Source organism: Dromiciops gliroides, chromosome 2 (genome assembly GCF_019393635.1).
Source record: "Dromiciops gliroides isolate mDroGli1 chromosome 2, mDroGli1.pri, whole genome shotgun sequence".
NCBI classification, from domain to species: Eukaryota; Metazoa; Chordata; class Mammalia; order Microbiotheria; family Microbiotheriidae; genus Dromiciops; species Dromiciops gliroides.
This window is the reverse complement of record NC_057862.1, coordinates 388,103,805-388,123,318: the sequence shown is the minus strand read 5'-3', so window position 1 is coordinate 388,123,318 and position 19,514 is coordinate 388,103,805. Positions and strand designations below refer to the sequence as shown.

General features: G+C 41.1%; 1 protein-coding gene across 10 annotated transcripts in view; it reads right to left on the bottom strand.

Annotated features, from left to right (window-relative positions):
* RAPGEF1 (Rap guanine nucleotide exchange factor 1) overlaps positions 1-19,514 on the bottom strand; it is a 202,171-nt gene that overhangs the window by 92,566 nt on the left and 90,091 nt on the right. For 6 of the 10 annotated variants that reach the window (XM_043983671.1, XM_043983675.1, XM_043983672.1 and 3 more), the window contains exons 2-5: positions 16,280-16,419; positions 15,555-15,668; positions 6,963-7,141; positions 533-689 (exon numbers count right to left, since the gene is read on the bottom strand). In XM_043983671.1, the coding sequence (XP_043839606.1) occupies positions 533-689; positions 6,963-7,141; positions 15,555-15,668; positions 16,280-16,419 (590 nt within the window). The remainder of the gene's footprint in view (positions 1-532; positions 690-6,962; positions 7,142-15,554; positions 15,669-16,279; positions 16,420-19,514) is intronic. The other 4 variants (XM_043983676.1, XM_043983677.1, XM_043983680.1 and 1 more) reach the window with 1 other exon arrangement.

Sequence of the window (19,514 nt, the reverse complement as noted above, 5' to 3'; positions counted from 1 at the left end):
AAAAAATGCAAATAAAAAATGCAAACCTGAAGTAGGTTTCCTGACTAGTCAAGTGCTCAAAAAAAAAGACTAAGCAATGTCCCTGTGGGGGCACGAGTCTAGTTTTTCCTACCAAAAATCAACAAAAAACACTTTCTGGAAAATTAAGAGGTGACAGTTGACATGTTGTTTCTCAGAACACCAGCCTTCAGATTTCATTCAGGTAACAGAACATGCCCAGTCAGACGTGCGATGTGAAAGTTCACTGTAAATTTAATACAATGCTCAGTGAAGGTAGGTTGCTTCTGGCAAGTTCCTAAACATCCAGGATGAGGGAATCTGCTTCATTAAAGTCACCAGATATACCCCTCTTAAGAGAGTAAATAACCAGATACGACTGCTCATTCAGCCCCAAGCTGATGAAAGAGATGAAAACGTATTAATGTCACAAGTCAGTCCTTTATGTTTTAGGTGTCCCTAAGAGTGTCTGCTAGGCAGTAGAATTATGCATGTCCCATCACAGAAAGTTAATATAACACGTGGAGCACAGTACCTTCACTCCATCCAAAACAGCTTTGATGACTTCCCTCACAGTTGTCACCACTTCTTTATCTTCTGAGTTTACACCTTCCAGCATCACTTGATCTGACCAACGAATGAGATTGGCTAGACTCTGGTACACCCGGCTGTAGCAGGAGGAGATGGCTGAGCTGGAGGGGAGAGAAGGATTCCAGGACTGGTAAAGTAAGCAGGAACATGGTCTGATGCTTTAAGAAATCCTACCAGCGAATGAAAATAGGATCTGATTCCAACACAAGTGGATTTTTTCCTGCAGTGTCAATGGTGTTGAGCTCAAATTTTAGTATTTACAAAGAATTCCCCTATCTTCTTCCCTAAAGAGGCATTTACTTATCAGGCATGGTTTATACCACACCACACACCATCTCTGTGAATTGTGACAGCAGGTTCTTTCATGCATTTGGAATTTATTAGAATTTCTCCCATAGTAAGGTATGAATAAAACGTTAGGCTTCTCAGCTCTTCTCTTCTATTGTGACTCAGGGTCTCTCACTGGCCAAGCCTTAATTAGGGTCATCCCAAGAATAATAAATGTGCAGATCTGTGATTTTTGCTGGGGGTGGGGGTGGGGTGGGGTCATGGGGTGTGGACCGAGGTCCAAAGCTGTGAGGTCATTTGCCCTCTAGTCTAAGTTTCAGAAAACAGAAGCTTTTGGTTATTTCGAGGTTGCCTTAATGGCTATGCAGCAGTAGCCAAGAAAAAGATATTTTCATAATGTTGCATGTACTTTCGAATCACTTTTCAGATAACTTTAATTTATGCGCCCTTGGAAGGTCGAAAACCATTTTCTCTTCATTCAGTGCATTAAGTATTCGATGCATTAAGTATTACCAGTGAACACTGAGGGGTAGGTAGTTTAATGAAGACTCTTTCCTTCCTTTGTGGGGGAAGGTTGTGGAGAAAGGGGAGAGAATAGGACTGAGGTAACCATTTAGAAATAAAACACCCTATCTGGGGGAAGAAAATACAATGTTTTCAAAGCAGAATGAAAATGGAAGTGCTTAGTAGAAACACTCATATGACAAGGCCTCAGAAATCAGATCAGGAAAAAAAGGCATTCAAATCCAAGTCTGAAAGGAAACTTACATTTTTTCCTCCTTAACCCATCATTTGGTTCTGTCCGTGCATGTTCAAACAAGAGATGAATGAGACTAAAATGCAAGTTACTTTCAAGTCGCATTAGAAACAGAAAAATGTCTACAAAACAAGACAAACTCCCCACAGATTAGCTTCAAGAAATCATGGTTCAAAGGGCTGACTGTGAGTGCTGGGCTGGTTACTTTGGAGAAGGGAACACAATGAGGGTGTCTTAATATTTACTGTGTCCTAAGCAGAAAGAGTCTTCGAGTCAGTCAGCAGACCTGGGGTTGGATCCTGGATCTGCCACTTAGAAGCTGTGGGACTTTGTAAAAGTTATCTCCCTTTTCTGGGCATCAGTTTTCCCATCTGTAAAATGGAGGCCACGACTGATAGAATCTCTAAGGTCCTTTTGGTTCTAGATCCCACAATCCTTCTTTGAAAACTCCATTAGCTTCTCAAGAATGTTCCCATGAGGAGATGTTGCCTAAAAAGGAATTCCTCCAAAGTAATTCTGGTAAGCTGATTGATCTTTCATGGAAGTAAAAATCAAAAAGCCCACTTATACAACTCATTTCTAACTCCTTATGATAGTAATGTTTACCTAAAAGCACAAAAGGAATCCCACAATTATACTGTTTTCATGCACACACTGTGTCCCACCCCCAATCTTCTATGCACTAGCTTACAAGTAAAATAATATTCTCTTAGGTTTGCTGTCAGCAAAGGAAGGAGAGGGGCTGGTATTATGAAAATGCTGCCTGGTGGGTCAGTCAGCTCCCTGTTTCTAAAATGGAGGAAAGCAGTCTTGCACACGCCTGCAGGGATGCCGTTCTAACACGTCTTCCAAGACATCTGCTGATAACTTAGTCAAAGAGAATCATCTGTCATCATTTATAAAGCCTACAGTCTATACATGCATTTCTCTTTGGATCTCTCCCAGTGCCTACCAAGGTGCTTGGCATATAGTGGGCACTTAGTAACAGAAGAGTACTAATAAATCTCTCAGGGGCCTTAGTCCAATCCACTTCATTTTACAGATGAGAAATCTTGTCCAGGGTCACCTGGTTAGAAGGTGGCAGAGCCAGGTCTCAATCCCAGGTGCTCCAACTTCAGCTGAGTGATCTTCCCATGACACCATGCTGCCTCTTAAACGAATGAACAAAACAGCACCATGTGATGACTAGCTGCCAAATTAATTTGAGGACAAGGGTTGAGCAAGCCTCCAGGATAAGCACGGATTTTCTGCTATATAAAAATTCCAACTGTCTCTTCTAAGATTAATTCCAATGAGCTTTCAGTCAATATGGTCCAGTTCAATGTGTAAATGGGCCAACTAGCTGAAATCCTATAAAGGAAGCCTAGGGGGCAGATGGTTCCTTGGGAAATGGTAAGATACTCTTTATGTCTCTGAAGAAGGAAAATATTCTCCTCACTGTCAGCTTCTGAAAGCAGCCCATAAAACCATGGGTCTCAGGGGGATACACAAGTACAAAGGCATCTCAAGGAATCAAAATGGGGATGCATTTATCCTCAATAGGTAATGTAGAAAGAAAACATGAAACCGGCAGGGAATCTGACAGCTGTTCAAGATCTCTCTCCTGGTTTGCTTTCATTGAAGATTTTATTTTATTAAAAACAAAACAAAACAAAAAAACCTTTTCATGTATTATTGAATAAAAATGGGTTGTTCTGGACAAATCTATTGCTTTACCTTTTAAGGATAGTATGAACTCTAGCATCTAAAGTATCAACCCCATGTAATTTTAAGAGTTTCCTCTCTAATTCACTCTTCACACTGTGACCAGAATAGTCTTTCTTAAACATATATTTGTTGATGCGACCCCTAACCTCCAAGGTTTCATACTACCTGATATGGGTCTGGGCTAACTCAGAATTTTTTCCTTTGAGAAGGACGGACATACCTAAGAAGTAGAGGGAGATAAGCAGTGCCCTGACAAAGACAGCTCTGAAAGCAGGACCACCACCCTTCACTCAAACATTTTCCATCCCACCCCTCATTCAAGCTTTCCCTATCCCCAAAGGGAACTTTCTATTGTCAGGTGGTCACTCCATTTATCCTCTATGAAAGCTTTGGCCTTTCTTTTCTTTTTTTCTTTGGTTTTTCTTCCATTTGAGGAGAAAGACAGATATCTCTAAGCCATCTCCTCTCCATGAAGGGAAGTCACTTTCTCTAAGCACCCAAATAAAAGACTATTTTATTCTAATTGGACTTTTTTCCCTCTTTTTTTCCCCCTCTAATTGGACTTTGTTCCAGAGTCTAATTCTTTACAGAGGAATACTTAAGGATCCCTACCGCCTATCCCTCCTCCCCACCAACATGCCCAATGAACTGTGTTTTAACTCTTCTGCTTTGTATTCGAGGGCCTTCTTGATCTGATACCAGCTTCTCTCTCCAGCTTTATCTCCTACTCTTTGCCTCTACCTACCCTATATGCCAGTTAAACTGGACACAGTGCCAGTATATGTATTGTGTTTTGCTGTCTCTGGCCCTTTGTCCAAGCTGTTTCCTGTGCTTGAAATGTCCTCCCCTTCTCTTTGCCTGCTGAATCCTCACCCATTCTTTAAGACTTTTTTTTTTGGGGGGGGGGGCAATGAGGGTTAAGTGACTTGCCTAGGGTCACACAGCTAGTAAGTGTCAGAGTCTGGATTTGAACTCAGGTCCTCCTGAATCCAGGGCCAGTCCTTTATCCACTGTACCATCTAGCTATTCCCCAACTCTTGAAGACTTAATTCAAATGACATTTCCTCTAGGAAACCTTTCCTGATCCAACTATTTCCTCCCTCAGACTTCATTTAACACCTTGCTTTCATCCTTTTTTTTTTTTTTTTTTGGTGAGGCAATTGGGGTTAAGTGACTTGCCCAGGGTCACACAGGTAGTAAGTGTCAAGTGTCTGGGGCTGGAATTGAACTCAGGTCCTCCTGAATCCAGGGCCGGTGCTCTATCAACTGCGCCACCTAGCTGCCCCTGCTCCCATCTTTTAAATGAATTATTATACACTAGAGTTACCTGTGTTTGTGTCTCAAAAATCAGTAACCTGAATTTACAAACACTTTCAAGTTTACAAAGCATCTAATGTACAATAACTTTGTGAAGTCTGGGTTACTGATGGCATCTCCATTTTACATAGAAGAAAAGAGACTCAGAGACTGAAGAGTGGGTTTTAGTAAATTAATGGTAAGCTTTATGAATGCATGGACCACTTCTTATTCAAACACTGGATTTCTCCCAGTACCTAGTACAATGGTCTACACACATAGGTGTTTGGAAAGAAAGGGCTTCTTAGGGCTAAAGGGTGGCAATTCATGTAAACTCCCAACAAAGCTGGTGCCATGGGGAGAGTGGCCTTTCTCTCTGAGGTTTCCAGATTTGTGCATATAGCACAAATCCAAGTTTGCAATAACCTAGGATCTTTGGAACAGTACATGGAGTAGGAGAAACACGGAGTAGGAGAAAGGGTTAAGGACACTCCTGTTTTATATATCTTATGTGAATCATTAGCTTGGCTTTAATATCTTAATAAAAGTAGGCTGAAGACCTAGATATGTCCAGATAAGTTCAGTTACTGCAAACAGTTTGACAATTCAATTCCACAGACACGTAGTAGGTATCTACTATGTGTGAGGTGAGGGGAACATAAATAAGACAAATACGCAATTCTAATTCTCAAAGCATCTCCCAGGGGAACACACAGAATGAGAAAGGATTTTGATTGGATGCTTGCTGTGAAAGAGGAACAAAGAAAATACCATGGAGTTTCAGAACAGAAGGAGGAGATCAATCACACCTGACTGGGGGAATGGGGGGGGGGGTAGCTTAATGGAAGAGGAGACTTGAAAACATGTTAGAGGAGAGCTGGTTGAAATAAACATAAAGAGACCCCAGAAGTCATCAAATACAACCACTTCCATTCTAAGTGGCAGAGCTGGCATTCACAACGGGCTCTCTGAAGTTCAAATCCATTACTCAGTTTGAGGAACTGATAATGATTAGTCTCCAGAATGTTTGGGGTTGTTTTTTTGGGCGGGGATGGTCTGATAACTATCTTCAAATATCTGAAGGGCCATCGTGCAGGTGAGGGATTAGCCTTGTTCTCCTTGGTCCTGGAACAGAACTAGAACCACTGGGGGAAAATTACAAGAGAGACAGACTTTGACTCCTCATAAGGAAAAATGGTCCTAATAACTGGGGCTGTTCAGAAATGGAACAGGCTATCTCAAAAGATAATCACAAGAGGCAGCTAGGTGGCACAGTGGATAGAGCACTGGCCTTGGATTCAGGAGGACCTGAGTTCAAATCCAGTCTCCGACACTTAACACTTACTAGCTGTGTGACCCTGGGCAAGTCACTTAACCCCCATTGCCTCACCAAAAAAAAAAAAAAAAAAAGATAATCACAGGAGATCTGCAAGCCAAGGCTGATCTGTTCTTGGATATGTCAAGGGGGATTTAGTCTTCAGGGGGCAGTTGAGTTGGATGCTTCCTGAGGCCCCTTCCTTTTCCAGGACTCCATGATTCTGGGAAATGGCATTTGATCAGGGTCAAATTTTAATAGGGAAAGGGGAAAAGGGGGCAAGGGGTGCATTTCAGGTGGGGCACAGAAACAGAAGAGGATGGCATAGTGACTATGGTAAGATAGCAGTATGATATAGTGAAAAGCACCCAGGATTTGGGCTCAGAGCACCTGAGTCCTAATTGCAGATTTGTTCTTTAATACTTGCATGTCCTTTGATTAAACACTATCCCTCTCTAAGTCTCAGTTTCTTTGTCTGTATAATGAAAAGATTGGACTAATTCAGAAGTTTTTAATCCAGATCCATGAAACTGGTTTTAAAATTTATATTTACACATACATTTTATATATTTAAGCTTAAAAATTATCGATATTTAAATGATATATAATTTTTATAATATATAAACAATATATAAATTACATATATATAATTTATAAATTTAAATAATATATAAATTCTATTTCAATATAATTGGTTTCCTTTTTAATCCTATGCCATTTTATTGTACACATTAAAAAACCTTATTCTTAAGAAGGTAGTCGATGACATAAAAACAGTTAAGAACCCCTGGATGAAATGGTGCGAGATTCCCCTGAGTTCTAAGTACAGTGATTCTAGGCAAGCATTTGCTTGAGCAAATCAGAGAACAGGTGCAGGGGAGCTGGAGGACATAAAGGATGAAGATGTCAGCCAGGCCCATGCTCTGGTAGCACCCAGTTACTGACATCTTGAACTTTCTGCCACTGTTCTTCTTCAGTTCTGACCCACCACAAAAACCCAAAGCCACTCACCTCTGTTGAATTCGAGGGTCAGTCTGCACTAAGGGCAGGATGGCCTCCAGGACCTTGCTGGCCGAGCCTGGAAGCATTTCCAATACCTTCTTGTCAATAGCCATTTTGTCCACAATGGTCTTAAAGTAGCGCAAGGCACTGACAACCTCTTTTTCTTTCTCTTCCAGCCAGCTGAGATTCTGAAACAGTGAGTTGAGGACGAGGAAGGGAAAAAAGAGAGATTAAAGGGAGCTATTTTTATTTCACTGAAATTAGTCTGAGGCTGATGGGAAAAGGAAAAGCTCTCAACCACAGAAAATCCCACCCAAAGGATGGCAGTGGGGACATGGGACACATACACACACACATACACACATACACACACACACACACACACACACACACACAAACATGGTATCTGTCTTTCTCCTGGGAGTCAGAGGGTGCCTGGACATAGGATGCTTAGATCTTCCTGAATCCCTTTCTGGGCTTCTTAGACTTATTAGCCTGTGGCCTTGAAGAGCCATACACTGCTTCCTTCTTAGATTCCCCATTAGCCCCATACAGAGAGTGCCACTAATCAAGAGGAATGTGACAACTAATTTGCTAATGGCTATAAGATACTTAGAAAACCAGCAGGAGGGTCCCATGAGGCACATATAGACAGGCTGAAGATTATACAGGGATTGTTCTTCTATGGTTCTCTAAAATTGATGGGTCTATCTAGGGTTAGGAGGGTTAAAAACAAGATGCTCCATCATAACTTTCCACTGGATACAAAACTACTTCCAAATGGCTTGGGTACATGTCCATTTTAAAATATATTAGTCCTAAAGGACTTGGAATTCACCAAGAGTGGAATGTTCTCTGGGTGAGAAGGCAGTACTCTAGTAGAGAGAAAATGGCAATGATTATTCACTCAGGAAAGGCATAAACAGTGGCTCTCAGGATCCAGGTTTCCTTGGCTCACAGTAAAAGCCCTCTTACATCAAGGAGAAGAAAACAATACGTTTTTGATAATCCACATGAACAGAAGGCACCAAGCACCCTCAAGTCATTTCTCTTTGACTTTTGGATGCAACAAGTTACATGTAGTCAGGCAGAGAAATGCAGATCTTCACACAATCAGTTCTTTTTTTGCTCATTTCCATTCCCTCTCTGGGGCGGGATCATATGATCCCAGATCTAGAACAGGAAGGGATCGGGAATTTTATCTATTCCAACACTTTCATTTTACTGCAGAAGTGCTGAGGCTTCATATAAGGTGATTTGCCTAAGGTCACACAAGATAGTAGGTAGCATAGCCAGGATTTGAACCTGGGTCCTTCTTATCTCCAAATCCAGGAATTTTCCCACTGTACTATACTGTTTCTAATTTAGCTCTTCTCTAAGAGGCCTGAGATCCAGATGGAGGAGAGAGAAAACAGAATGGTAGATAATGGTAGATATTCACAAAATGGATAATCTATCCAAGTAATAGAGATTACAATTACAATGTAAGCCAGAAAATGTGAAGAAAATGACACCCTGTGTCTTCCTTGGGATTAGGGTTTTTAAATCACTGGACCCTTTTTTGGGTGACTTCATTATGCAGATTCAACCATCAAGAATGCTCAAAAGAATGGACACCCACCCATAAACAGAGAAAGCAACATTAGATTTAAATCCATACCTCTGCCAATCACATCTTATCCCAGTTGTAGTTTCTTTGAATAATTAAAAGGAAAGCAATGAAAAATCTGTGCATACTACGTGTCTGTGAATCTGCAAACTAGTTACTTGTTCCCAAAAGGGGAACAAGGAGGGCTGGAAGAAGAATAAATCTTAAATCCAAATCATTTTAAGGCAACAACCTTTATTAAGCATTTATTATATGCCAGGCAACAAACTAAGAGCTGGAGGTACAAAGAAAGGCAAAAAAACCCACCAAAAATAGTCTCTGCCCCCAAAGGAGCTAGCTCACAGTCTAATGGGAGAGACAATATGCAAATGACTAAGTACAAACAAGACATATAAAGGAGAAGTTGGCGGTGATCTCATAGGGAAGGCAGTAGTAATGAAGATGACTGGGAAAAGCTTCTTTGAGCTGGGATCTGAAGGAAGCCAGGGAAGCCAGGAGGGGGAGATGAGAAGGGAAAGAAGTTCAGGTATTGTGGACAGTCAGTGTCGGGAGATGGAGGGTTTTGTTTGAGGAGGCATAGCCAGGAGGTGGATGCCATAGAGACTGAGGAGTACTTAGAAAGGAGTAAAGTCGAAGAAGATGGAAAAGGCAGGTAAGGACCCGTACGAAAGGTTTTAAGAGCTCAACAAAGGATTGTCTGTTAGATCCTAGAGGTGACAGGAAGCCCCTGGAGTTAAGTGCACAGGGAGTGCTGCTGTGGTCAGTTCAGATCTGCACTTTAAGGAGATCCTTTTGATAGCTGAGGAAAGGATGAACTGAAGTGAGGGCAGATTTCAGAGACCAATCAGAAGCCTATTGTAATAGTTCAGGTGTGAGGTGATGACAGTCAAAAGACGTACCAGGGTAGTGGCAGTACCACAGAAAAGGACATATCCAAGGACATATTATGAAGGTAAAACTGACAGGGCTTGGCAACAGATTTTATATGGAGGTTGGGAGAGAGTGAAGAGCTGAGGACAACACCCAGGTTGAAAAACGTGGGTGACTGGGATTATGGTGGTGTCCTCAATAAGGATAAGGAAGTTAGAAGAGAGGAGCGGTTGGGGAAAAAGATAATGAGTTCAGTTTTGGACATACTGAGTTTAAGATGTCTACGAGACATCCAGTTCAAGATTCCAAAGGACAGTTGGAGATTCAAGACCAGAGATCAGGAGAGAGAGGTTAGGAATGGATAAATAAATCTACGAATCATATGCATAGAGAGAACTGAATCCATGGGAGCTAATGGGATTATTAAGCAAAACAGTACAGAAGGAAAAGAGCATAGGGACCATTCAGTAAACATAAAAAGGGGGGGGGGTTTCCCATGTGTGCATAAATAAAAAACTACCAACAATTTTCAAAGTGTGTAAGATGACGTGGCTGACATAGCTGATCTTCAAGGTCCCTTTCAGTCCTAATAGTCCATGAGGCTACAAAATGAAGAGCTCCGGGAATAACTGTACCATGTGAGAGTCAATGGTGACAGCTGAAAAAAAGAAAGTAGACGATGCAGTGGAGAAAACTTTGTGAGAAGCTTTGGTACAGCGATGGAAACCATTCCAATGGCAATGGTCGATTCAGAGTTGAGGGGAGGATTCCATGACATGTTGGCGTTGGGGGCCTGAAAGGCCCCTTGAAACGCTGCTATTCTAAGGCTCTCTGTCAAAATCTGTCCAGTTAAGGAGGCAGCCTGAATGTCCTAATAAAGGAGTTGACAGATTCAGGCTTCATACATGAACTCTCCCACAAATTCTTCTAGAATGAATGTCCTCTGTGCTTTGTGCTTTCCCCTAGTCCCTTCAGCTACTATATTGTGGCTTTCTTGGAAAATTCAGTCAGCAGTCCAAGCAGTTTTAGGCTGAGATATTTATTTACAAGAAGCCTGAATAAGAAACAGGAACGCAATCCCTCCACTTCACTTTGAGACATAAAATCTCAAGGCCAAAGGCAAGCCAAGCCCATCCAATTCTCTAACTGATATGCTGCTTGTGGTCCTAGGCTCAAATAACCATACAACACTGGGGAAGTCTAAATATGGGAATGAGGGTCTAAGTCAGGAGTTTGCCACTCTTTTAACCTCCCCATAGTCGCCCCACTAAGAAACACCCACAGGAGTGGAAAGCAGATCTAAAGCATGGGGTCGGCGGGGGTGGGGGGTGGGGTGGAACTAACTGAAGGAAAGACTTGAGAAAATATGAAAAGTGAAAAGGAGAAGAAAAAAGACAAGAGATTCAATTATTTAATACTATGCTTTTAGAGACATAATTTTGGACTAGGAAAAACCCTCAGGGAAAATCTAGTCATCTGACAAATAGGACTAAGAAAAGTGAAAAGATCTGTCCATGGTCACACTGTGAATTAGTATCAGGATTTGAAACCAGGTCTCCTGACTCCTAGTCTAGTGCTCTTTCTACGTGATTCAATAACTACTGCTCAGTTATTTTATCATATTCTATGCAAGACAGGTTTAGTTGAAGAGAGGTCTCACTGATGAAGGATGGAATTTAGGGTCAAATTGATTGTGTTGTCCCAAAAGAATTATAAGACTCAGTGACTCAGTTAACCAAGTTTTATTGCAATACTGTGAGTGAACACAGGGAGAGAACCAGAAAAGTGGAAAGGTATCTCTCAAATAGGGAAAGAAAAGATAGTTATATTTATAGTATGGATAAATTGATTATCAGTCTCATTATAATAATCCCCACCTTAGGGAGGTACAGGGGAGGGCCTATCATAATTTAGACTTTCTGGGGTCCTAAGTCAACCCCCAGGCAGGTACCTTTTTCCATGGAGGTGTGTTTGGGGGGTTTACAAGTCATAAAGTGAATCTGGGGACAAATTTGGCCTTTTCTGCACATGTCTCTTTTTGATTTCCATGGCTAGTTTCAAAATATCTTTATTTTTCATTTATTTCTAGTGTGAATTTCTATAACTTGTCAGTGTATCATTGTGTATCATTGTTATAGTTAAGGTCTTTTTGACCTGCCCAATTATGTTCTTGTTATGAATGGTGATTAATGTGGGTAAGAGAACCTAGACCCTGACTTGTTTCCCAAATCTTAAGTTTTCCATTAACTGGGGTCTGAATCCCTTTTAGAGCTCATATCTGAATTAAAGCTTGGGTCTTAGGTTTTTCTGTTAACCCCTTTTTGCCTCCAAATCATCACTGTGGTCCTCAGATAGGTCACTGCTATAATCAATCAACAAGTATTCACTGAAGCCCCACAGGGTCGATAAGTAGAATAATGTTAGAAACTAGATAATCTTCCACTTGTATTTGATTGTTGTTGGGTTTTTTTTTGCTGCCATTCCCCCAGTTGGGGCCATTTGTATTCCCAATAATTGTGTCAGTTACAAACATTCAATGTACTTATAGTTTATTTGGCCTATATAAATTTGGGTTTTCCGTAGGGGGAAGGCCAATCTGTAAAACGTTAGAATTATTATTAGGATAATTCCAAAGAAGCATAGTTTTATTATTCTCAAGAAAATATAAAACCAGGGCTGAGCAACAATGAGATGTAATGTTTAAATATGTAGTATAAAAGGCCAAAACCAAATCTATGAAAATAGACTCGGATACTTTTGAAATCATTTAAGATTTATTTTAGTACACATCATCCCTTTAACAGATAATGCAAAGGTGAACTTCAGCCCATCTAAATTGCCATAGATTTCCAAAATCACAATCAACGTTGGAACTAGAGGGGACCCAATAAAAGAGAATCATAGAATGCTGAAGGGATAAGGACATTAGATAACAACTTATCCCAATGTTTCATCCTTCATTTGACAGATGGGGAAATATAAATTCCTGTGGCTCCCTATTACCTCTGGGATCAAATATAAAATTCTCTGTTTGGCTTTTAAAGTCCTTTACAATCTGGCCTTTTCCTATCTTTCCAGTCTTCTGACATCTAATTTCCTCCCTCATACTCTGCAATCCAGTGACACCAGCCTCCTTGCTGTTCCTTACACAAGATCTCCCAACTGAACATTTTCACTGGCTGCCCATGATGGCTGCAATAGTCTTTCTCCTCATCTCTTGTTTTCTGGTTTTCTTCTATTTTCAGTTAAAGTTTTACCTTATGCAAGAAGACTTTCCTAGTCCTTCTTCATCTTAGTGCTTTCCCTCTGAGAATATTCCCAATTTACCCCATCTCTATCTTGTTTGTGCATATTTTGTACATTGTCTCCCCATTAGACTGTGAGCTCTTTGTGAGTAGGGACTGTGTTTTTTAAGTGTTTGTGTTTGGGGGATTTTCTTTGTATTTCTAGCTCTTGGTACAGTACTTGACATATAATAGGCACTTAATAAATACTTATTGACCCTCTGAGGCCTAGAGGACAAGGGGTGGGAAGTGACTTGGCCAAGGTCAAATAGCAGAGGTGGGATATCTGCTAATATCTTATGCTCTTTCCATTATATTGAATTTTTCTGTAGGAGCCATTTCATCTATTGCTAGCTCTTGCCATCACTATTTATCTATTTAAATGTAGCTACCTGGCATCTCCCAAACTGTGCAAAGCATCCCCAGTGCTACTCAAATAACCAGGAGTTTTTGTTTGTCTTTAGTAGAATATAAGTTCCTTGAGGGCCTGGGAACATGCCCACACTGAATTGGAGGCTACATGTCCCTGGGTCGAGCTCCCTTTGGGGCTCTGTTTATTCTATTTCATTTTTTCCTTTTATTTCATCTTACTATTTCTTTTTTTTAATGCTTAAAAGCTTATAAATTCATTATGGAATACTTCATATTCTTCATAGGAAAGTGTTAAGGAAACCCCATAGGCAAATATCAAAGTGCACAAATGAATAAAAATACAACCCTCTTGAATCTCAGAAATAACAAAGAAATCCTAAAAATCTCTTTGGCACAGTCTGGGCTCCTATCCCTTGGCAGACTCCCTGATACTTCCCGGGCTGTCCTTATGTTCCCACTGTATGTGTGGATTTAGGAAAATGCCCTGTTATATTCACTTTGTCCAGCATCATCACTCAAGTGGCTTATCATCTGATTACAGTGATTTATCCCCTTAAAGAGGCATAATCAAAAAAGAAGGAATTAAATGGGGCCAAAAAACAGTATTTGAAGCCTCAGGCTAACTTTCTATCTTCCCTCTCTCATGAGTCATTTTGCACCTTGAGAAGCCTCTGCCTCTTCTGTCTTCCCCCAAGCTCAGACCATCTGCCTGGGTTTTTTTAGGATCCCCCACCGAGTAAATGACACTTTAACAACTATTTTCCCCTGTTCCTCATCTAGGCTCCACACAGAGTGGGGAAAGGCAACAATAAAGCATCTAAAATAGCTTTGTACCCAAGGTTCTCTGTGCCCCCTCCCCCCCCAAAAAAGAGGTTCCATACATTCAAATGTATGTGAAAATAATATCTGGCAGGCAGTGAATGGGCAGATGATGATAAAGAGAACAGTAAAGACAGAAGAATATCCAGCATGCCCATGTCCCTTTAAGTAGAAGATTATTCCCTTAAAAAGCCAAAGGGGGCATGTGTCCTATTAGTAAACCCAATAATATTTCAATGAGCTCTAGGCAAAGCTTGAACATGGCCTTTAGTAAATCATCTAAAGTGGGGCTGTCTAGGTTGATGCAATATGACATCTCACACTCTCCTCGGAGTTTAATATTAAACTCTCCTCTAGGAGATTGCTAGACAAGCTTTAATAAAAAATAAGTGTGGCACAAACCAAATCTCCCAGTTTACTACTCAACCATAGTCTTGCAATCTGGATTTTAGAACAGCTCTTGCAAAATCTAAATATTTTACTTTCACTCCTAGGATCCCCCTGGCTATAGGGAAAGTTCATCCCAAAAAAATCACTCTACTATCATGAGAAAATAAAACTTCCTTCACTCCCATCCCCCAACACAGTTAGCTAGTATTTTCTTAAGATACTCTGAGAATTAATCGCAAAAGGAAAAGCAGTCATAATACAAAACTCTAGGTCAAGGTAAAAGCATAAAGCACCAACATTTATGGGCCAGTTGCATCATCACTGGTGGTTAGAATACCCTCTGCTATAAATCAACCTCCGAGGGTCACTTGAGCTTGTTTCTTTTTAAGGTTTATTTGATTTTTATCCTGAATCATTAAGCTTAAAAAATATTGTTATAATATCAGGTCCATATGAAGATATTAGGTTAATTAATTGTTGATCACAAATGTGATCTCCAGGATATCTCCAATACGATCTCTAGTTTTTTCGTGAAGCTGGTTCCTCTGGATGGGTGACCACAGATAAAAAAAAATTACTACCAACTGGCCAAGGTTTTGGGGATAAACCACTCCATCCATACTGGATTAGGTTGGTCCCTGAAGACCAGATAAAGTCTCTTACTAGAATCTGTCTGGATGGCCTTTCCAGTGTGAAAGGTGCTATTAGAGTTTTACTTTGCTGGCATAGCCTTGATGAACCCACTGTCTGTCCCCTTCACATTTTAACCCAGACACATTCTCTGCCTGTGAAGTTCAAGGCCTTAAAAGATACAAGCCCTTCCCTGATTATAACCCATATCTTCCCTCCTCCCCTCTCCCCAGAATGTCCTACTCCCTTCTAAGCTATTCAGATAATTTTGGTAATTGGGAAAAACAGCTGTTGAGAGATGAAACACACCCACTTACCAGGAACAGACTCCAAGGAGTACCTCACCCAACCCAACAACTGAAAGGATTACAGGATGTTGCACATGGAAGCTTGGAGTACTGTCCAAGGACCACTGGGGCTGCCAGCTTTCTCACTTTTATCCTAAGATGGCATCTCAGGCCCCTTTGAATAGTTTCCTTAATGCTCTTTGAACCCATGGCCACCACCCAACCCAGAGAACCCAGTAGTACATAGAGATGAAATAGGTTGTCTTAATCCCCCCCAACAACGGGATCTGGGTTCACTGCAGTAGAAGGCAACCCCAATTGTTCTTAATGTCACACTGACCTTCTGCCTCTGAGACCTGGGAACCACAGCACTGGTGGACATAAATTGTACTGCTTGGTGATCCAGATCCAAGGGAGGAGGGTAGCCCTCTGGTAGAAAATTGTCTGTGGCCTCCTGGAAGAGAGGAAACCTGGATTCCTACAGGGCTTGAAATGGCCATTTGAGGCTGGAGGGAGGGGTTGACAATATCAGCAGCTGTTTCAATACATCTGCTGGATTCTCCCTGTAGAAGTTACCAGCGATTGAGGACATCTTTGGCTAAGGTTCAAAGACTTTGCATTTTTAAAAGCACACACCCTAAAGCCAAGAGATGGTCTGGAAATCATAAGGTCCATGGTGGTGCATATGCACACCAGGGAATGTGGGAAACTTTGGGGTGGGGAGGTGGTGGCACCATGAGGGGTGTGAACATGAGGCATATTCCACAAAGAGTTGCTTAAATGCCCAAAGGATTACAGAGCTAGAAAAAGGGAATGGCTTTGGGCCATTGAGCTTGCTTTGGATAAAAATTAAACATACTGACCATTTGTATGGTTCATACTACAGCAACTCAGAAGGCCTCTCCTAAAATAATGAAATACTATGGAATAGGTGCAAGGTGCTAGCAGGAACCTTTCCCGGGAATGCAATTTAAAAATAGCAGAAGCCCCTATCAATCCCAGCAGGTAAAGGCGAGCAAGACTAACCCAAGAGAAGATGCAGAGAAGCCCCATTTGACGACTTACTTTGTTCACAGGTTTCTCAAGGGTTTTCACAGGCACATCGGCTGGTTTTCCTTTCTTTGACGGTGTCCTCTTGATTTTGGGCGAGTGAAATTTGTCCATCAGCTTCATGGTGAAGGAGGAGAGATGAGAGCGCTGAGAATCTGAAAACAACCCCAGGTAGAAGCACTATGAGTGAGGAGGGGAATGGCCCAGGTTAAGCTTGCTGCTTTTGGCAGGGGGCAATCTACCCAACATAAATGGATGGACTCTCTGGCTTTTCCGACAGATCCAATTTCTTGGACAGGGAAAGGAAAAAACCACAATCTAACAAGTCTGTGTTGGAATATCTTAGTGCCAGAAATCTTCTTGTAGGCTGGTTTCTTTGGGATTTGGAAAAAAAAAAGTTACTAATAAATCATTAGATTAGATCCTTACACAACTATACAGACTTCCAATGAACACATCAAGAAGGAAGAATATGCTTAAGTAGGCTCATAGAACGTTGGAGCTGGAAAATGTCCTTCAAGGTTATCTGTTCCGAACTCCTTATTTTTTATAGATAAGGAAATTGAGACCTAGAGAGGGTTAATGGGTATCTTCCAAGTCACACAGCTAGTTAGGTGGCAGAGCTACAATAAAAACCCATCCCTAGGTCTTTCAGTTCCCAGTCTAGTACTTGGTCCCAGTTCCAAAATTAAAGGGGTTTCCTATTTAGCCCCTCATAGAAGACAAGACGATAGCTGAAAATGAGTGAAAACCTGGATTAGGTAAAGGGAACATACTCTAAAAGATAGCAGGAAGGAATCTTGTAACAGTTTAGATTAGGAAGAATAACACTTTCATTTTCCAGCAATTTATTTTTTTGTTTGTTTGTTTTTTTAGTGAGGCAATGGGGGTTAAGTGACTTGCCCAGGGTCACACAGCTAGTAAGTGTTAAGTGTCTGAGGCCGGATTTGAACTCAGGTACTCCTGACTCCAGGGCCAGTGCTCTATCCACTGCGCCACCTAGCTGCCCCCAGCAATTTATTAAAAAAAAAAAAACTAAGTAAAACTTAAATAGCCAATTTGCACGGTATATCTGGACAACAGACCCAAAGTTCAAGTCCATCTCATGAATAGTTATCCCTTAGTCAGAGAGATGACTTTAGATAAGCTATCTATCTGGCCTGGGGAATTATCTAGGCATGGGCTGCACTTTGGCCCAAAGGTAAGGAGAAGGCTGGAGATCACCCCTTCGATAAGATGTAAAGTATAAACACATTGCAGTAGCACCAAACCTCACAAGGACCACCTGTACACTACATGGCTAGAACAATTCAGTCTTAGTCACAGCTCTAGGAGAAATGTTGGTTTCTTGCTATTACAACTCCACTATAAGTCAGTCATCCCTCACTAGAAAAAACCTCTGAAAGGAATGGCTGGGGGTAGGAAGACAAAACATACCCTGGGGACCCTGTATTTTTGAAATCATAAAAGCACAGAATTTAGGGTTAGAAGAGATCTTAGTGGTCACCTAATTAATCCAAACCCTCATTTTAGAAACGAGAAAACTGATGTTCAGAAAAGTGACAAATGAAAAATGACCCAAAAAGCGTAACAAAGCTGAGATTAGGTTTACAATGAACATATTGGGGTGTCAATGTGTGGAAGGGAGCAATGGAAATCTCATGGTTTTGCCTTGGTGTGAGCAAGGAGGTTTATGGGTAGCTCCCTTTTAGCACCAAACTTGGGAAAGAGATTCCACTGTCTCTTCTACTGCCTACCTAAATTGGAGTCCAACCTCAACCAGAATGGGGGTCTAAAGCTGGGCCAGTTAAGATTCAGGATTCTACTTGGACCTTAGGAGTTAGATTGGACGGAGGTCATGTCAACATGAAAGAAAATAGCGCTGGGGATACAGTGAAAGACAAAAGACAATCAATCCCTGTGCTCAGAGTTCATAATCTAATAGCAGAGATGAGGAAGGAGGGAATTCTATGCACACAAGGACAGTCAATGAAAATGCCTGGAATGGGGAAGTGAAGTAAGAGCCAGGAGGCCAGTGTAGTTGGATCAAAGAATGAAATGAGAGGAGGGGTTGTGTAAGATAGAAGAGGAGTAGAAAGGGATAGGGGGAGGCAGATTATGAAGAGCTCTGAATGCCAGAGGATTTTGTATTTGATCTTGTACATGATAAGGAGTCACTGCTTGGAGTACTTTGTTAACAGGTTTTTGCTGACCATTATACCACTCCAACTATTTATTTATCATAAAATTTCAATACATGAAGGAAGATTTTGACCAGTGGTAACAGGACAACTATAACCTAGAACCACAGTGCAGACCACACTGTCACCCCCTCAAATCACTTGCTCCCACCCCCCAGACTTTCACCCATTCATGTCATTATTTAGTTTTGAGACGATATAACAGACACATATTCTGTAGAAGCATGTCGGAGCTAGAGGATATCTTTAGAATACAGAATGTCAAAGGTACCTGAGAGATCAATTCAACTCACCCCCTATTTTACAGATGAGAGAACTGAGACCCAAGCAGGGAAATGACTTTCTCTGGGTCACATAGAGACTTAGTGGCTGAGCCAAGACAAGAACTGGGGCTACAAACCTGGCCCTCCTCAGCTCTTTCCATTACTTACTGTGGCAAGTTCTTACTGAAATTATATTGACTAGGAACTCCCTAACAATTCAATCCCTATTAGACTGGAAACTACCTGAGGCCAGGCATGATGTCTCTGTCTCTCTCACACTTGGCAGTGGCCTGTACTGTAAAGATGTTGTTCGAATTGAATCATGTTTACATAGTGTTACTTATAAAAACTTATAAGGCCTTTCCAATTAACTATTTTTTGGATCTTTACTTGCATCATTCATATGTAAATTGAATAGCTTCTTATTTCACCTAAAAATCCAGAATTATAGGTTACTTCAAAAGTTCCCTGAAATTCCACACACACACAAAAAAAACCCAAGGAGGACCTGAGTTCAAATCCGGCCTCAGACACTTGACACTTACTAGCTGTGTGGCCCTGGGCAAGTCACTTAACCCCAGTTGCCTCACAAAAAACAAAAACAAAAACAAAAGTCCCCTGAAACTTAAAAAAGGAAAACAAAGTACCTTAAGGGAAGGTTATTACTTACAAGTGACACCAATGCCGAAAATGGTCAGCATTTCCCAATGACAAGGTTTATTCCTCAATTCTCCAAGATGGAACCTTGAGGCTTTTATGACATCATAGGTCTTTTCTTTGTAAGTG